The 20,742-nt window shown below is 37.9% G+C and overlaps 1 protein-coding gene across 2 annotated transcripts in view; it reads left to right on the top strand.

Annotated features, from left to right (window-relative positions):
* Positions 1–6,145: 6,145 nt before the first annotated feature.
* Positions 6,146–20,742, top strand: part of pde3b (phosphodiesterase 3B) — a 60,613-nt gene continuing 46,016 nt past the window's right edge. For both annotated transcript variants that reach the window (XM_033628900.2, XM_033628899.2), the window contains exon 1: positions 6,146–7,200. In XM_033628900.2, coding sequence (XP_033484791.1) covers positions 6,313–7,200 — 888 coding nt within the window. In that variant the 5' untranslated portion in view covers positions 6,146–6,312. The remainder of the gene's footprint in view (positions 7,201–20,742) is intronic.

Raw genomic sequence — 20,742 nt, 5'->3', positions numbered from 1 at the left:
TTGCTGGGTAATATGTATGTTGATGTTATTCAATGTCAAGTCTCTGACCATGTGACAACACAATATGTGCATAAAAGCATGCACAGGGATCCATCATAACTGCCTTGCGCCACTGGTTTGGTGTATTGGTTTATTAGGCTTGTCTGGTACAGTCTTCTTGAGACATGACCATTTTATCACACACAAATAATTTAAAATGTAATAATCCTGTCTTTTTTAAATAAATAAATAAATAATAAATACACATTGCTGGACAAAAATTGAATTACTTTAGTGCTTCAACAAAATAGTTCAGCAGATTTTAATGGTAAACAGCACCCTCCAGTGGAAGCTTAGACTTCGTGTCACAGTGGACACAGACTTAAATGAACTGTAGTCTGAAAGTCAGTGTCTTAAAATTTTTCATCCAGTCACTATCTTCCACTCTTTACTTACCAATAAACAGTCATACAACAACCCATAGCCAAAGGCCCCAAAGCAAACAGCATCAATATAAATGAAATATTTCATTTCCAGAATTTCAAGTTTCCAAACTGCACAGAAACAATGTTTTGATGATTATATTTTTCATGTAAAATCTCAATAAGTTCATAAGTCATTAATCTGGCAAAAATCAATTTATCACATTACTAAGTATTGTCTGTGCAAGAAGAAACAACACTGGCCATGTTCTTAATAATGAAATGATATGTTCTGTATTATGTTGGTGAAAATTCCCAGTCATCTAGGTCATGGTAATCCTAAATGCTATATCGTAGGCAACTGGACTTGCTTGAGTTTCTTGAAGATGTTTCATCTCTCATCCAAGACGCTTCTTCAGTTCATGAACTGAAGGCAGGTCATTGGAGAACCATTGAGTTATATGTCTGTCGCTACACAAACAATATTCATTGGCAGATTAAATTAATAATTAGGTTTGGTGTCTTCAAGAAAATTGTTCAGTTGTATACATTATACAAACCAACTAAATGCTTGCACAGTATTGTGCGGCTGCAGACACCACAATGGAGTACAATCACTCTCACACTGATTAACACCCATTTCCATCTGAGTGTTTACACAGGCAAACATATTTAAATGGAAGTTTTCATGATAAGAAGGGTTTATGGTTCCAGTCAAGAGCAAAGTACTTGTTTATATTACAGAGCCTTGTCGGCCAAAGAACAATGGTTACACATGTGCTTCTACCTACTCTATTGAAAATGTTTATTACAGGATTCTGATTTAACTTAGTTAAAAGATCCTGTTCTGTGCGCGTGGTTTTTTTCAGAACAGGAAGATCATATTGTACCACATCGTTCAGATTAGCTGAACATAAAGACATAAATAAATAAAATGGCATTGATGGACAAAGTCATAGAATGATAGCCAATTAAAAGTTGCCATGGTAACATGCAGGATTTAAACATTGGTTTTTGGCCAATATGTCTCCAAACATTAACATTACTGTCATAATCTACTGGTCATGGAACTTAAGTAGAAGAAAAAGACACTCATAGTTACACATGTTTATTTAGTGTTTAACGGCAGCATTGTTCGCCCCACTGACAAACAGAACTGAACTAAGAGTAAACACTGACTGGGAGTATTAACATTTCAAACGATAATGACATTAAATGTTTGCTTTTCAGAGACATGTCAGGTGACATCGCTTCATACAGCCTACAGTCTATGTGACACACATATAGTGACGTGGACTCATTTCAGTCTTATCTTAGACACATCTAAGCTAGCTTTTAATGAATTCAAATAGGCCTACCATCTGTCAGAGGATGTGCAATCCATGTGGTACACTCACAGTGTTATTTATGACCCGAGACAAGCCCAAGTTCAGCAAAGTGAAAGACTTGTCTGTCTTGTCTGTCTATGTCTGTGTTGTGGTGTGTTTCTGTGGAATGGATGCAGGATTTGCTGTTTTCTTGTGGGGGAGGTTGTTGTCATTTGATGTTATATGCATTCACAAGGTTTACCATAAATGCAATGCGCTGTATTAATAAGCCTGCCTTGCGTTTCCATAGACCTTTTTCACGGCAGACATTTTGACCTGTCATGGCAGCAGAGACACATGTAAGTTATTACATAAACGATAGTTCTATTCTCCTGTAGGTCAGCATGCACAATGCAAGGGCTCTGGAATGGGCAAAACTAAATGCTGTGCAGTCATTGTTAGTATGTCCTGCTGTGACAGGTCAAAATTTGTTCTGTTAAAAAGGTCTGTGGCAGCTCTAAGATCAGTCTGTAATGACCTCACTCAGTTTCTTTTCTGCTTATGTATCTTGTTGAAGTTGATATGACTGGACAATAAAAATAACATTACGTAAATTAAGGAGGGGCTTTTCATTTTAGGGCAAGAACTTGTTAAATTTGGCAGCTCTCACAGATCAATAGGGGATGTCAGGTAATTGGGACATTAGGTAGAATGTGACAATAAGGGTTTTACATCTTGGGCTCTTTAAATATAAGCAGCCAGTCACCCTATATGTATTTGCATTGTTAATACAAATGTGCTAGCAAAGAGTCAAAAATCCACTGGTCCCAGAACTTCTAATGTAAGCCATGTGGCATGTCCAGGGTATAATACAAAAAATGGTTCTAGGATGTTGCATTTTATTAAATGAGTGACTTATGATCAAAATATTTTCACAATAGTGAAATTAGTTGTATTTAGCTATGGGAAAGGGTTTTGAGTGACTAGTGAAATCATCGGGGTAAAATGAGACAAAAAAATTAAGCTCACATGAGACATTTTTCTGAAGTGAAACTAGCATATTTTTAGGCTACCAGGTGCAACAAACCAAGGATTATGTGATTGTGTGCCATCCTGCAATATTACAGATATTCATATTTGTGTCACTTAAAAAATATTGAAGATGATGCAGTGAGTCCATGTTAGCCACAATAGTCCTGAATTCACCATCATTAATACACAAATGCAAACACACATAGACGGCCATTGTAGACAATGTGGCACCAAGGAAAGAGGCAACTAAAAAACAGGAAAAGAAAGCAAGGCAAAAAGTTAGATAAACGTTTTTAACGAATATCCACAGGTTACATGAATGATATAATAAATCAATGACTGAACTGATAAATAGATTTAGCCATTTAAAAAACCAAACATGACTGTTCCATTTTACCTGAACATGTCAATGGAGTGAGGTTTTTGATGTGTTTAAAGTTCAAAAGTTTCTAAAATATTTTTACTTAGCAACATATTTTCTTTGTAGAAATATAGCCTAGCAGAGCTATAACAAGTTCTAAAAGTAACATTTAAGGTAGTATTCAGAGTTTTAGATGATTGTCTTGCTACCAAAAAGTGTCTCAAATCACCCACATTTATCTTCATTCATATCCAACATTTTATCTTCAATCAAGTCTGTCATACTGACAGTACTATGTTTAGGATGTAAACAAGCTAACATTAGCTTTAGTTTGTGGACAGCCTTCATGTATTTAGCTAGCTACAGCATCCAGTGAGGCTTTTTTATGTCAGTCAAGAACAGTAGCTTTGACTGTGTATCACTTATCTCGCAAAAGATGTTAGACGACATATATTTATGGATATAAGCCGGCATTTGAAGCCGGTGTTGTTGTGTTATTCTGATCAGTTTAATCGTCAATCGTCCTATCAGGCTGAAGGCAGGCGAAGCAAACGATCCCAGAGCAACATGATGCAGCGACACACAGTGGCGCAGCAAGGCCTTGCCACATAAATAAAATAAAATAAAATAAAATAAAATAAAATAAAATAAAATAAAATAAAATAAAATAAAATTAAATTAAATTAAATTAAATTAAATAATAAAAACACGGAAAATATTACTTTAATAATTTAAATTAATTTGTGGTGGAAGAAGTATTTAAATACCTTACTTAGTAAAATACTAATACCACAGTGAAAATACTCCACTACAAGTACAAGTCCTGCATTCAAAACCTTACTTAAATAAAAGCATGTAATCATAACAAGCATGTCCTTAAGGTGGCCTTTTAAAGGGAAAGGTACTCATTCTACTCTTAAATGTTTCCTATCAGCGTTTTATAATACAAAGTTTTAGGATTAATACTGCTACATTAGTGTGTATGTTACATTTAACAGGTGTGCCCCGACCTATATGTTTAACCTTGTGCTAATTTTACTCCTTTATATACTGTAGTACTGCATCTACAGCAATATGAGTTAGTGTACTGTCCTGTGAGAACCACACAACAGGTCAACTTTTCATGAGCTTAGAAAAACAGCCCTGTTTTCAGCTTTTTGATGTTACATTTTCCAGTTAATAAAAGGTTTGTAATATAAAGGTTTATAAATAATTTATTTGTCTAACAATTCTACAATTTTCTCCACTCATTTCCATTTAGTTGAGGAAAAAAAATGCAAATGAAAAATCACCAAATTTTAGAGATGTATGGTTTTTACTGGACAGCAGGGGTTTACAAGTTGTATTCTGGAAAGGACAAAAGCTGTCAGCTGTCAAAAGCTGTAATGTTTACATGTTTGTAGTGGAGTAGAATTGTTAAAAACATTTACATTTGTACTTAAGTAAAGTACTTGAGTAAATTATTTACCATAAAACTTTAATTAAAAGCCTATAGTCCCAATTAAATGCCCAGCCCTTTTACCCGCCTGGTGTAGCTACACATTTTGACAAATAAACACCTGTCTCAATTAGACACCTGCTCTGGATGCCAAGCAGTTCATTTGTTTTATAGACGTTCTTTGGATGTAAACAAACGACTTGATTGTATTTCCCATCTTTGCTGATTAATAGTTTTGTGTGAAAGGAATTAAAGGCCTGTCCCATATAGACACCTATCCCAAATATAGGCATGTTGATTTCAGTGGTTTAAACAAATAATAGCCCGGGCTACTAATTGAAGTTTTACGGTAGTTAAATTCCACCATTGCCGATAATTCAACTATGGCCAAGCCTAACTATCAGCCCTGTGCTTCATAGGTGAGAAACTGAGTCATGGGAAGTATTCATAACTAATTGCACCCTTGTTAGCTATTTGCACATTTTTTACAACATCTGCCTCATTTCTCACTGTGTTGTGTATAATTGCTCTTCTTCTTTTTTCCTTTTTGTACCACTTATTTTTGTATTATTATTATTTTTATTTTTTATTATTATTGTTTTATTGTTTTATATCATTATATTATCTATCATTTTCTATCTATCTATCTGTCTATCTATCTATCTATCTATCTATCTATCTATCTAATTCTACTTGTGGGAAGTAAGAGAGATAAGTAAGTAAGTAAGAGATAAGATAAGATACACCTTTATTGATCCCACAACTGAGAAATTCCAGTGTTACAGCAGTCAAGGGTAAAGAGTCAAATTAAAGATTTCAATATTTAAAAAACTTAAAAACAAACAAACTAGGCATGCAGAAAAAAGTACAAAAAATACAAGAAACAGCAATAAATAATAATAATAATAATAATAATAACAATGAGCAGTGGATCAAAAGTGAGCAATGGATTAAAGTGAACATATTTAGTGCAAGTGAATATTGAATGTGCAAATAAACAACAACATGGGGGACAACAATGCTTATTGTGTAGACATGTGATATGCTGCATATCTTGCATTTTCTGCCACAGTGGACATGGGAATAATGAAATAAACAAGATTTAAATATTGTGCATTAAATGTTTGCTTCACCAAATCTTTATTTCGTGAATTCACAGCACGGTGGGGATGGGCTGTAATAAGACAAGAACAAATGATGTTGAAATAAAGTCTGGATCACTTGGTTAAATTAACTCATTTATTTATCTAGACAAAGTGATATTGAAAGTTTTCCACATGAAATCAGGTCTAAATACACATGATATATTTCAAATTAATAATAAAGACTGCTCTGCAAATAAGGAATGCACCTCTAACTATTACATTTGGGCCTACACGGTGGGAAGGTAAAACTGTTATGGGGATGTAAAGTAACCTTCAGTTTCAGTGATGTTTTTTTTTTTTTTTTTAAATGGGAGTTTTATTTAAAGTTTGGTTATTAGCTGTAACCTCAGAGTATATCGATCATGTTGTATCAATGATGCAGCCCAGCAGGATTGGCTCAGCGCTCCCCATCACAGAGCCCTGCGGTGTGAGTTGTGTCCTGTAGGCGGCGACAGAGAGCCCCTTTTCTGTAAAAACAACATCTCACCTTCTTTCTTTAGTCCAAGTGCTGGAGCACGTTTGAGTGACCATGGAGTGCATTTGCTGTCATGTAGTTCAGCGTTAATACGGCGTGAATATCAGAAGAGGGGGGACTTTCGCGTGGATACGAGGGCGCCACAGTCGAGCCATGGCTGCACGCGAGGAAGGAGAGGTTCTGCACAGTAAAATAAGGCACCACGACGGAGCTGGAAGTGTAAACAGCTCAGAGGGCTTCAGGAACGGCTATGTGAAGAGCTGCGTCACCCCTCTCAAACAGGACCATCAGAGGGGATTTTTGTTTAACGTGTGCAGGTTTTGCAACGAAGACATTCTCAATTCAAAGTTGCTGAAGGTGTCTGCCCTCTACGTCGGCGCGTTTGTGATCTTCGCGGTTTCTTTCCTCATTTCTAGGAGCTTGCAAAGTGACTCGCTGTGGGATTTGCGGACTTTTTTGTCGGGCTTCTCCCAGTCCATCAGTCCTTTATTCAGCATAGGATGTGCTTTCTTCTTTCTAACGTTTTACCTGCGGAGGAAAAAGAAGGAGAGCAGCAAATGTTGGCTCGTGTCACTGCCAGCATCGTGTTACCTCGGGGATTTTTTGGTTTTGCGGTTTTTGCAATGGGGAGAGGACCAGCACCAGATGCAAATGGTGGGCAGGTTGTTATTCGTGCTGGGATGTGTGGGTCTGCTCACCCTGATCCCCACTCTCAAACTCAAACACAGTGTTCTCATACTGGTTTTCGCCAGCGTTGTGTGGCTGGTGTCTTTCACAAGTTTGAGCGGTGTGCCTGCTCTGCTCAGACCGCTCCTCGCCTGCCTCGCCGGGGTGTCGGGCTCCCTGTTGGGGCTCTGCTTTGACCGTTACTACCCGTCGAGGGAAGCGCCGAATGGGATTTCCACCGCGGAGGAAAAGGTCCCCGTGATCAGACCTAGGAGACGGTCCAGTTGTGTTTCACTGGGGGAGACGTCGACCAGCTATTATGGCAGTTGTAAAATGCCTCGCAGACCGTCGTTACCTTGTATATCCAGAGAGCAGGTAGGTGTGTGGGCCCCCCCCCTTGCAGGACCACGGTCTGTTGTTATTGTTCAAAAGTAGGCCCACTGATCATCCACAGCTGCACATGTGCATCACAGGAGGCGAAAGCACACAAAACAAACTACAAACCATCAGAAAAATCCCTCATAGTGCAAAAAAAAGCAGTTAAATTGTCACTATAAATGATTAATATGCAATAAATACATGCACACGTTAATAAAGAAAACATTGTGATGTGAATGACTGATCCAGGCTATTGCACACCACATTATATATTGCAGTGTTATTATGCAGGCCTGCATGTGTTGCACTTGCACACATCAAGGAAAAGCTTTGCCCCAATTTGCATTCAATTATAATCATAGCATTTCAGCCACTTATATAAAAAAGTGTGTTTATAGCCTTTAACAATAGAATAAAAGTCCTTTATTCTCATTGTACCACTGCAATTCAATTATTTGAAGCTACATCTGTACACAGTGCAAGATAAAAGGTACAAACAGGTGACAACCCTGACAAATATCTTAATAAATTTGAATAAAATAAATAATAGTATTCAGATCCCTTACTAAAGTAAAATGTTGTCAAGAATACTCCACTACAAGCATTCAAAACCTTACTTAACTAAAAGTATGTGATTATAGTAAGCAAAATGCTGTTAAAGTAGCATATCAAAAGGACAAGTGCTCATTCTGCACTTAAATGGTCCCTATCAGTAATGTTTTTGGATTAATATTGCTGCATTAGTGTGTATGTTGCATTTTACAGCTGTAGCTTTATGTTTGAGGTTGTGCTAATTTTACACCTTTGTACACTGTTGGGTGGTTTCATCTTTGTGCTTCTCACATGATACTACACTAACATTAGCAATAAATAAGAATGCAATAAATACTAATCAATAATAAGAGGCATATGTTAATGTTTGTAATGTCAGCAAGACTGGGAATGAAAAGTAGGACAGCTTTGAAGGTGTTGGAGTTGTGATGGCTCCTGTACCATTTACTTGATAAATAAATATCAACATCAGCATGCTATTGTGCCTAAAACACTTTCCATCCATGTTTATCTACAGTTTATAGTGAATAAATCCATTTAAAAGTTAAAACGGCAGATGATAAATGCCATTTGTGTGTCCATCTGCATCATGCTGTAACAACAACAACATAACCAGCTGCACAGCCAGTGATGTGGTCCACAGTCCCATCTGACTGTAGCAGTCAAAAAAACAAAATGACTGTGAGCGCAGGCAGGAATTATTCAGTGTGTACAGTCCACATTAAGCGTGTGTTTCGTCTTCTTTTTTGTTTGCTTGTATACACAAGCCTGCACAAGCTGCATAAAACCAGTCTATTTACATACAGTAGCGAACAGGTCCACTGCACAAAGTGATGCTCCTTCTCTGCTTTGCATTAGTTTTGGAAAACAATGCACCCACAGTGTATGGACTCGGAGTGGTATCCATTCTATATGAAGACTATCATGTTGCAGACAGTATGTTGTGGACAAAACAGCTGACGCAAGCTGACGCCTTAACTCGTGTGTGGACAAATGCTAGCGTTATTGTCAGTACTTAAAAACAAAACATGCGGTTCTTACATGGATGCCAAGCCGTCAGCTCACACACATTGTTTTTGTGTCCTTCAAGCTTTGTCAGAAATGATAAGAGAACTAAAAATGTATGTCCAGTTTGTCTCAGTTGTGCTATTTCCAGCAGTTGTTTTTCCACTTCATTGTGTTTTAGGCTATTAGCAGATTAGCAGTCACATTGAGTTAGGCCTTAAACAGCGCATGAAAACTAAAACAGAAAAACAGGTTGGATCATTCGAGACCTTGTATAAACACCACGCACCATCTCACCTTTTGCTTTAACCTATGACACACAGAAACATTAGATCTCTGAATGCACTTAATTTTTACTGATAAATAAAAAGGCGCAAATCTATATATACATTTGTTTTTGTTTAAGTTAGGTTGTGATGGGGGTCAGCTCCTACTAGTTTTGTCATGATACTGGAATTTCTAACTTTGATAAAATACCTTGAAAAATATCAGTATTCACTGCCATTTTTGACACCACAGGGAAAATTTACCTTCAGGGCATAAAATAGATTTGGTTTTTTTTTAAATTAAAAGGTTAATATGACAAGGCTGGCGCGTGGCAATAACTGTAGTAAACATTATCAATAAGAGGTAGAGCGAAAAAGCGCAGTGTGTTGATAATGTGGAAAATGAGAGTTGAAACTTTTTCAAATATTCCGAATAAATATGTATTGATAAATCGATATTTTTGACACTAGCTTCAACATTTGCCAACCTTTTCATTTGGACGAGAAAGATACTGATTTTAACATAAAAGTAGGTGCTTTTGAAACTCTAAAATATGTTGCTTTAACATTATTTGCAGAAAATGTGATTTTTGTGATTTAAATACATTATATAAATATATAAAAGGATATATGACAAAAGATATAAGCATAAATTGAAAAAAAATATAAGGTACGTGGAAATATATACTAGTAAAATTCTTAATCAGAGTATTCCCATTTCACATCTATATTTTGAACTTATATAGTTATAGGTGTTATATTTGACTCCATTGACATCCATTGTATTATTTCAGTGTTGACATATTCAGGGACTGGATTTCCAAAATTTGAAACTGACTGATGTCTTGAGTAAAACTGAGCAGCAGGTGTTACACGTGAAGCACTACACCTTATCATTTATTAGTTAGAAAGTTAAAACAGGACGTTATTTTTGTTTCTTATTGAACAAACCATTTATTTTTACTTGGTAGTCATTTTTTAAATTGCGCCATTAATCGTCTGATTCAGTCAACCTGTCGTTTTTCCTCCCCCACATCCCCAAACTAATCTTAAACCTCTTTTTTATAGTGTAAAAACTGCATATATAAATTGTAGACAGAAATTTGGAAAATGTCTGAAAACAAAAACTTGGATTTGGCATCCTCTCTGCCAGAAAACTTTATGTCAAAGTTGTGAATATTGGGCGAGTGTGTCTGTCTGTAGGTGTTAGCCCTTTGATGCAGCTTACTGGCAACCTGTCTGAGGTGTTGTGCCCACTGTGTGATGACCTACAATATTATCTGCACCAAGATTTTACTTTCCTGGATTTGATCACTAGGAAATATAATCAGTGAAGAAGAAGTTTAAACTGAGCTTTAGAAATAATCTTTTGTGATACAGGGTAATGTCTCTGTATCAATAAGACAGTTTCTGCGTCAGAGGCACGGAGGCAGACCTCGAAAGGAGTCACTCAGGGTTCACTGGTGATGTCACACATGTTCTCCATCTTCACACATATTTTGTACACCAGTCACACCCCCTTCCCCCCCTCTGTTGTCTGAGAGCTGTATAGGTTTTGTTTTGGTGTTTGCTATAACACGTGGTTTTATATACACCATCTTATCATCACCTTGGAAAAATGTTTGTGTCGAGTTTTGACGTCATGTTGGTGAACGTGTGAATAATTGAATGAATTGAAACTAAGTAAACTATTAAGAAAAAGTCGCTTTTATAGCAAAACTTGAAATCACTGTCACAATGATCGGATCATCCTCCGCTTTTTGGTAATTATCATGTTATTATCACCGTGGCTGTGGAACATGTCAGGTGCCAGTTCGACACACACCAAACAAATTTACTGTCAACAGTTTAACCTGTGTGCCTGATTCGTAAAACTGGGCTGTCTATGCTGTCAAGAAACAAATACTTTTGAAATTAGTACTACATGACCAGAGAAAACAGGGAAACAGGGCTGTGGTTGCTTTTGTTTAAGAGATAGAAGACCTACAACTACCAGCATGCACTGCTCCACACTGAAACACTCCTGTTGTTCGATGACGTAAAGCAGGGTTGGCTGTTTTTCCACAGGAAACAATATGGCCACTGGCTGGTAATAAACAATCTTGAATTACAGTTAAACGTTGAGCTAAAATATGTCTCTGAAATGTTGAAATAGGCCACACAGTAACAGAATCTTTGTCCATATTTGATCAGCACTGCTGATTGGCGACGCAGATGGTGAGGTGGAAGCCTGATTGTAGAAACTGTTGAATATTTTTGTTCGTATGTCCATTTTTAGTATGGATCATATGCACTGTTTTATAAATGAGACCCCAGGGCTCTGGTAAGATACTACCTTCACTGTTATAATACAAAGCCTGATTAAAAATCGGCAAAATATCCCTTTAACGTCCCAGTGAAACGGAAGTTAGAGCGTCTTTAGCCCCTGTACTGTGAGATATTTCCCAGTAAAACAGAGTATTTGAGCAGTGAACAGTTACAAGAGGTATTTAAATCAAGTCCTTCACATTTGGTCGGGATCCTCAAAAGTGGGCAGGCTTAGTGCAGTACAGCAGAGCAAACTGAAGGCTCCATACACACCTCTCTTACCGTTAGATCAGGAGACGCCTGAGGGAGAGATGAATGAATTAGACCTCCGCTTCATTATTTCAAAAATGAAAACAAAGTTTTTGCCCACTGATGTCCATACACACATAGCTTCATGTCTCTCGATACTGCTCTGTTAGCGACTACAACCCACAAACAGTAAGATGCAGTTTTATGTGACCGGCGTGGCTAGCTAGTCGCCTAAAGTCTCATTTCATTGGATGAACTTTGTGTAAACACCCCTGTGTGCAGGATGAGTCATCAAACGTGAAAGTGTTTCAACTGGTTTTACAGACAGAGTGAAGACAGGGATGTAAAAATACTCTGATACTGATTTCTTAACACATATGTGGCATATGACGAGATAAATGATCAATTAACAGGGCCAGTATTTTTCATTTAATGTGGACTGTAAATCATATAGATTATGTATTACACTGCAGTTAACCACAGCAGAGTTGTTCCTGGCTCAAAATGAGGCGCAGGTGGTACCATCCTGATCATGTTCACACGTGCATGTGTGCCTTCAACTGGCCCTAAGCAAACTCTTTTTTACAAGCAGCGCGTTTGAGGGAGTTCTGATAATTGTATGATTGAAGAAAATGACAAAGCATAACACTAAAGCATACTTTATTTTTAGAAAATTCTTGTGATAGTGCTGCATCTCATCAGTAACATGAATTATTACTTTTTAACTGCCTGTAATAATCAGATAATGTCCGCATTGTTTCACCTGCCCTGATGATTCTCCTCCTCCTCGCAAACTCGCCTTGTAAAGTAACCGCTGTTTCTACGAGTCATATCTGCGAAGATGAAAACATTATACTGATGGGATGTAATGTTAATTTACTGAACCTTTTTAAGAGACTAGACCTGCTTGGATGCAAAAAAAACAGAACAATACTCACCTGTTTGAACAGCCACAAAATACCAGACACACTCCTGCTGTAGGGAAACCAGACTAGGTTGAAACCTGGTATGTGGCTTGACTAAGCAGTCAATCTGCTAAACTTTCAGAATATTAAATGTTCATCTGCAATTATAATGGTCCCAGTAATATTTGTTCCTGAAGTGTACTCAAGTAGCACAGGCCTGTAACATGACATGGTCGACAAGAGACTGAAAACATAACGACAAATACTGATACGCTGAATGTCTTGGAAAACATTTTGGGTCTGCTGGCAAAATAATGTTACACAAATCACAAATATTTTGAGATTTAGCTTCAAATTTTTGTAATTTTTTACTCAATTTTTTTAGTGCACTAGTTGAAAATGTGTATGAAACCTAATACGAATTCACGCTTGTTTTCCTTTGGTGGAAAGGACGTTATCAGAGGGATCACTGTGGTACGAACTCATTTTGAAAGTGCGATGGCCACTGGGGAAACACCAATACTCAACCAGCCAGCCAATGGTGTAATTTCATCACTTAATCAGTCAGTCAGTGACAGACTTTCATGTTTACCACGCTTGTCCCCACTTTGCTGTGGGCCAGCCAGAAACAGACAGCTCTTTTACTCCGTCTTTGGCAGTTTTGGCAGCACAGTGCTGTTCATGATACAGCATTGCTACATTGGCAGAATGTCGCAAACGCAGTTGCAAGTGACAGAAATCCACTAAGTACATACTTGAGTGCATACTGTTTTCCAGGAAGACTTCCATAAGAGTTTTGTCAAGAGCTGGAAGCGGCACAATGATGGAGGTGGCCATCTTGTAATTCTTTATGCAGAAAAATCCCCATGCGCCTCTCCTTTCCTACTGTGGTAAATGACCATGGCAGTACACTGAGGTGTCCTGATATGAAACATAATTGAAATGCCAGTTGACACTTTACATTGTAAAGTTCTTTGCCACAACTTTACCTAACAATTTTTAGGGCTGTACCCAGCCCAGCTTTGTGTTTTTGTTTTCCATATAAAGTTTTAAAGTTTGAATTGGGCTCAGCATGAGGTTCAGTGTGACAGCGGGATACATGTAGTATAGTAAACAAGCTAACTGTGCTAGTGATGGATCGGAAATGTGCCACAAGATTTTTTGCTGACACTAGATATCAAACAAAAGCCAGAGACTATGTCGTATTAAGTATCTGTGAGCTGTAGATGCACCACTTCCAAGCAGAAGAGAGAAGATAATGTTATCTCGGAGCCTTACGGCGCAAAGTTTCTCCTCCTCTGTGCTGCTGCTTCACATCTGCAGCTGTCTGTACAAAAGAGTAGTGCGAAAGTCAAGAGTGCTCACTCCGCAGCAAAATCTTGGGACCAAAACGTTCCCAGAGGGACACTGCACAGCAACCTGACTAGCAAAAAAAAATTAAAAAAATGACTCGACTTGAAGCAGTCTCTGACTGATGATTCCAATCTCCCACTTTGAAGGGACAGCCCCTTTAATTTTATATATTATGACCACTGTTAATGCAAGTTCCTGAAAATTAGGATTTATTTAGTTACAACTACTAGTTACTTCTCTCAAAAGTAATTGGATTACTTTACAAATTACTGCAAGTTAACAGTTTCTAGGGAAAATAATGTGTTATTTTTAAAAATCTGCTTCAGGTCTCTTATAAAGGAAAACATGGTGTTTTAGTGCTGCTGTGGCACAGTGTAAGACAAGTCAGATGTTATCTATGATTGCATGCATTATCACTATGATGAAAAGGAAGTAGTTGGAAGATAAAACAAAAATAGATATGATTTAATCGGTGTATTTATTGTAGCCCTGACAGGCCTTCAAATCGAGCAACACAAGTTAGTTTTTGATAGTGTTTTGGGTAAAATGAAATTGCAATCGTTTCTTGGACATTTCACAGAAAATTTTTATCACAAAAGGCCTAATGAAATAAATGCTAAAAGTTATTTACAAAAACACAAATGTACGAACAGTAATTCAAATCCTGCATATAGACTACAACTCATGACTATAGGCCTAATTTGTCCTTGATCGCAACACAGGAGAAATAATGTCCATATTTCCAGGAAAGCAAGCTCCGATTACCTGAACTATCAGCCATTGTGTTCAGTGACAGTCTAATGCTGATTGATTAATTGATTGATTGATTGATGCCATTTATTGCGCCGTTGTAAGGTCGGGTGACAGTCCATTGATGCGCTGGTCGACCGATGGGCCCTGTGGTGTTCTGAATAATGTTATTAATAACTTACAGAAACACTGCATGCAATAGTCCACCTAAGAGCTTGTTTTGCGCCACCCAAACACACACACACACACACACACACACACACACACAAGATGAAGAGACTGAACTGGTATTAACTACAGCAGAAGTTAGATCAACTAGGAAAAAAATCTGCGGAATAGGCTGCGTTTGTTGGCTCATCAAGACAAATATAGTAACAAGCCCATTTAAATTTCAGTAATTGTACTTGAGTTATTTATTCAAAGTAATTAGTTACACGTCTAGTTACCACCACAAGTAGTGGAGTTACAGTATGCATTAATCCCAACACTGATTATGATAGTTCTTTAACACTTACACAACGGAAGACATTTGCAGTAATGACGATTTCATACTACTCTATGGTAAAATTTTTTTTAAATCATTGACAAAAGCAAAATTGTGTTGAGTTTGTTGACTCTATCAAATGTTTGAACTGTGTGATGTGTTCTTCACAAACACTCTGTTAACGTAGGTGCACACTTTTTGCAAATCACCATCATGAATATTCAAATTCATAGTGCTGCTTTGGACTATGTGCCCCGTGACCTGAGAGACAGCAGGGCGAGAGCTGTGCCACCAGACACCTGAGGTTGTATATGCCGAGCTTGTCGTTTGTCATGTACATGAGGGAATTAAAGAGCTGCCACAGTGCTTGTAAGAAGCTGCAATAGCTGAGATACTTGCACCTAAAAATACAAAAATCTCAATAGTTTGTAGCCTGTCCTTTTTTTTCTGTTTAGTAAATCCATTTTGTGAGTTCAAATTGGGGACACAGGTTTGATTTTATTTTTTATTTTATTTATTTATTTTTTTAGATATTCAAGGTCTCTGTTGTTTTGTCACAAATATTTCTTCACCAACTTGAAGTAACTGCTCACAGAAAGCTTTTAAAGGGCCACCTAAAGGTAGTATCTGGTATTACAACACCAGAAATTAATTATTAGTTGTTAATTGTGTATTACTACAGGGTTCACTGCGTGGACAGAGCGATAAAGTAAAACACAGCATAGGGCTCAGCATCTCTCCTATGTTTCAACAAAGACTGCTGCTGTTGGTGTAGTTCAAGGTAAACCAAGGATTTTTTTGGCCACTAGTGGCACTGTAGAGCAACACTGTGATGAGCAAGTTTTTGTATTGTTTCCTCTGTGTTCTAACCACAGTCTATGTAATAAAGATGGATGACATGACAGCTCCCCAAAAGTGAAGTCAAAACATCTTGATCGCCCCCTCAGCGGATGGGATATTAGTCAAAGTAAAAAATCAAATTATATGTCAAATAATTTTTTCCTAAAGGTGTTTTCTGTCATTTTAGGTAGTTCTAGTACAGATGTATGTTCAAGCGTTCATTTTTCTTCTAAGTTTTGTTTGACTTAGTTATTTGATGCTAACAAAAAGGGACGGCTACACGTCATGATCAACAACTGTGTGTGCTTGTCAGTGTGCTTGCAATCTATGGTACTGCTTGCAGTTGGTTGGATGGGTGTATGAGCAGGAACATTACCAGTGCAAGATGGCAGCGGCCGTGTCCGGGATATTTTGGCTTCATTTTTGTACAGTGGGAGGAAGTGGAAAAGCTTTGTCCATCTTTATATACAGTCATTTGCTCTAACCTCATGCTCCTGAGGCTGCAATTGCATGCCAAAAATATCTGTTGAACCAGTGAGTCCCACTGGTGGGTCCTGGTCCTGGTCCAAAAGTGGGGTGGCGGGTCCATCCTGAATGGGCCGCAAGTGACTCTCAAACGTGCCAAGTTTGTAAAAAACACACTTTATGTCTAAGTACAATGAATTTCCGGCATACAGCTTTTATTTTGAAGTGCTGTTTCCTGCCGTAGAGTGAATAAATAACAGACAGCTACTTGAGAGAGACAGCAAACTAGCTCGAAGACATGTCTGCTGACTGTATTAAACAGTGTGGACCTTGAACAGATGAGTGGCCGGATCAGTTGGGGACCACTGTGCTAAACAAATTTAGCCCCTTCTTTGAATGTTTTTAGAACATTTGTGTTGCTAGCTTGGCTCGAGAAGAAGATCTTAAAGTTCTAAAACTAAACATCCTCCTTAAACTAAATGACAGAAAAACATACAGAGTTTAATATGTAATGGTACTGACAAGCACATATTTGGATCTACCAGGAATTTTTTCCTCCGGCCCATTAAAGCTTCCATAGCCAGTTTTCTTTTTCAGCAGGTTACTACAGTTTTTGATTACCTGTATAATGCCAAGAGCTCATGTTTACAAATGAGTGTTGCATGTTAAATGAGTACCAACACACTGTACAGAAACATTGATCACCGCATTGAAATTCAGCCATCTGATGGCACAGATTTCCCCAGATACTAGTCTGTAAACAGTTTCAACACATTGATACCAGTCATCCTTTAAATATTTAACACCAAGATGATGTCACTATGACACTGTTAGAGTCGCATATACAACTTGAGCAAATATTTCTTATTACTTACAGTTATCTTTTTTTAAAGGTCCAGTGTGAAGGATTTAGTGGCCTCTAGTGGTGATGTTGAATATTATACAGTAGTTATCCCTAAATCCTGCATTCTGAACCTCTAAATAATGTATTAATGGGGACAAGCTTATAGAATTATTTGTGGCGTGACCACTGTGGCATGGTCAAACAGTAGGTCATAAAATATTTTCTTTGACGCCCTGTCAACTTGGCTTTAATTTGACTTTTTTTTTTATTTTACAACACCAAACTTTGGGCCAAATTCACAAAAGGATTGCGTGGCTTTTGTGGCTGCTAAACCGGTAAAAATGGAGCAAACAGAAACCGTCTAATTCACAAAGCACGCGCAGAGGGTGAAATGCTCCACTAACTGCGCTGCCAAGCAGATTGCGTCTCGGTGCTCCGGTGTTATTTGCACGTATTTAAATGAGGTAATATGCATATATTTGGCTGAAAAATTGTCCCTTTCTATGCAAATGAGCCTCATTGATAATAACGTCTAATTCACTAACACCAGCGCTAATAGCCACACGCAGTTTGAGTGAAGTAAATAATGTCTTTAGAAAGCTGGTGCAAACTGGGCGCTTCTCTATGGAAGCCTCTCGCCTAGACTTTCCAGTGATCGTGGCAGCAGTGATCGTCTCTTAAATCAGTCTGTAAATAATATTTTGACATTATTATTATAATCATTATTACTTTAATGGCATCCGAAGATATTGATGTGTTGTACAGGTGACAGTCTGTGGTCGTTCTCAAAACGCACTTCTGTCACGCGCTTCAAAAGCAACTTTCAATAATTTATTTTACGAAACAGGGAAAACAAACGTGAACAAAAACGGTTCCATAATTCATATTAAATTCAAAAGATAATGAAAAAACAGCTACAAGTGAGAGGGAATAGTGATAAAGTGGTCAAACTTGGTCAAATCCACAGCCTCAGCCCATCCGACTCTGTTAGACTGACTCACCAGCAGACATCACTTCATGAGGGTATACAGTATTCAGTACTTTGCCAAACACTTACCATGTCATGCCATGTGGCTAATTGTAGTCAGGGGCAAATCAGGGGCAAACGGCACTTAGCTGCCAAACTTTGTGGGCGTGTTTGCGCTGGTATATCATTAGCGCAATATCCTTTGTGAATAGGACGTTAAGACGGAGCAAACTGCGGGTGCAAGTGAAGTGCAATTCAAGGTGCTATCAGCGGCCGCAGTTCATTCTTTATGAATTCGGCCCTTTGTTGTTTGCTTACTGTAACGAGAATTATACTGTTAGCACATGAACAATGAGGCAACAACCAAACAAAAATGAGAATGAGTGCTGATTTACAGACACACTCATTTTTATGTCATGTTATGGTCACATTATGAGTCAAAACATTGCTCAAGTTTTCTTAAAGGTCAACTTCTCAGTTCACGCATGCAGTGTTGTGTTAGAGTTCGGCGACGTTCTCTGTGACTGAGCACATCTTTTCATTGGAGGTGCGATCCTTAAATGTGTCAGACTGACAAGGAATGAAAACCCTTCATAGTTGCTTCCATCTTAGAGTCTTCTCTGTTATGCACACAGTGTTTAGACTGCTCACTGGAAATCATGGAACAGGACAAAGGTTTCTGTCTGTGTGAAGTTGCAAACATGACAATCATGGACACCATAAACACCGTAAATCTTTTATGCAGTGTTGAAGATTGTCTTATTTAGCCTGTTGCAGCTTCAGTTGATATTCAATTATGCTCCGATAATTTCAAGTCTTTGTGTTTTGGCACAGCAACTTAAAACCTCTTGCACAACCAAAACTTTATGGGTTGACTGCATGTGCCAGGGGTTAAGCTCACTGAATCCTGGATTTACTGCATTAACAGTGTCCCTCTGTTGTGCTTGAATCTTCTACAAAAGGAGACCTAAATACGTCAGTGAATCCTGTAATTGTGTCTTGCACTTTGAGACTGTGTCGTTGTCACAGCGGTCACACGCTGAGACCCAGAATTTGCGAGTGAGGAATAATCTCTGCTGCATATTTGGGTGTGGGTCCTATTTCAAATCCAAAATCCAAAACAAAATGATTTTATCATCCAACCTGAATGGCAGCCTGTTCTCTCCCAAATTTATGTCAGCATGTGTCCCTTAGACCTCGTAGGGTTTTTTTTAGATGAAGTAGATAAAGTGGAGATAATATTTTTTAAGTAGGATTATTGTATTTGGGCTTTCATGGCAGAAATCTAAAAGCTCTACTTCATGAGTAAGACCTTAGAAGCAGTGCTGGCAGCGCAATGTACAATTCAGCGTGAAGGCCCCTTTTTTGTGTGGTTACCACTCCACGGGGGCAGGCAGGGGTAAATAATACACTTAACTAACCCCCCATCCAGACAAGAACAGAGAAGCAGGCTGCAGAGAGAAAAGGTTGCGAGGGAGAGCAGTGAAAACGCAGAGCAGCTCTCAGCTGTCACGTTCGCTTGCTGTAAAGCCATGTGGAATGATATAACATTGACGTCACAACCCAGTGACGTACCACAGGGTGATTGCAAAGAAGAAAAAAAAAATGCCAAGTCTTATTAATCGCCCTGTAGAATATAGTGTCTGTCTCCAGCAGTGATGAGAAAGGGAGAAATTGTGCGTCTTCAGACGGTGTGCAATAGAAAGAGTCTTTAGGAGGACGAAGTTGCCACGGAGAAACCACTCAGCTCATTCATGCAGAAATCCCTACAAAGCTGGAGGCTTTTTAAATATTTCAAAATAACATGTATTTTCCTGTTTTGTAATTTTGTTGCTGAATGTGTGCAGCAGTTTAAGGCTGACACTATTAGCACAGCGGTGTAAGCGTATTAAACTAGTTATGTAATGTTTACTTGATTGAACAAATCCCCCTTCATCACTATTAGAGAAATACTAAGTAATTGCTGTCAAATCTAATAGTAGATTTGTGGTTTGAAAAAATAATAATAGAGTTATTTTTTTATCAGTGGCCTTATAAGGAAAAAAATCCAAATTATATTATGCCCAACATTTGCATCCTCAGCCTCTTTATGTGTAGTGTCAGTGGAGATTAAAGGCTCTGTGCATTTAGTAAAAACCATCTCCTTTACCTTTTGGTTTACTGTTATCAAAACTAAATCACTGTCTGAACAAGGTGTGTTAAAATTCAAGGTGTGTGCTGAAATAAACGGTTTTATTTCCACTATATAGTAAATCCTTCACATGCTGGTTATGGCATATACAAATATCTTGCTTTAAACAATTAAACATATAAAGGATAATCAAATTAAAGCTTGCTGGGCCACCCTGGACCTCTTACATGCTCAGAATGTGTCATCCACATTTAGTGAACACTACAAATTTTGCATTGTTGCTCAGATTCTTTATGCACTTATTTAAAAATATACACATGATTAATTAAGCGCGACATAATTTTTAGTGTGTACATTTTATATAACGTTAGTTGGAATAGAGAAAATGTGCATTACCTTTTAAAAAAGGCCATTAAATGTT

The sequence above is a fragment of the Epinephelus lanceolatus genome, chromosome 2, assembly GCF_041903045.1.
Source record: "Epinephelus lanceolatus isolate andai-2023 chromosome 2, ASM4190304v1, whole genome shotgun sequence".
NCBI classification, from domain to species: domain Eukaryota; kingdom Metazoa; phylum Chordata; class Actinopteri; order Perciformes; family Serranidae; genus Epinephelus; species Epinephelus lanceolatus.
The sequence above is the reverse complement of the archived record's forward strand: the minus strand, read 5'-3'. Positions and strand labels throughout refer to the sequence as shown.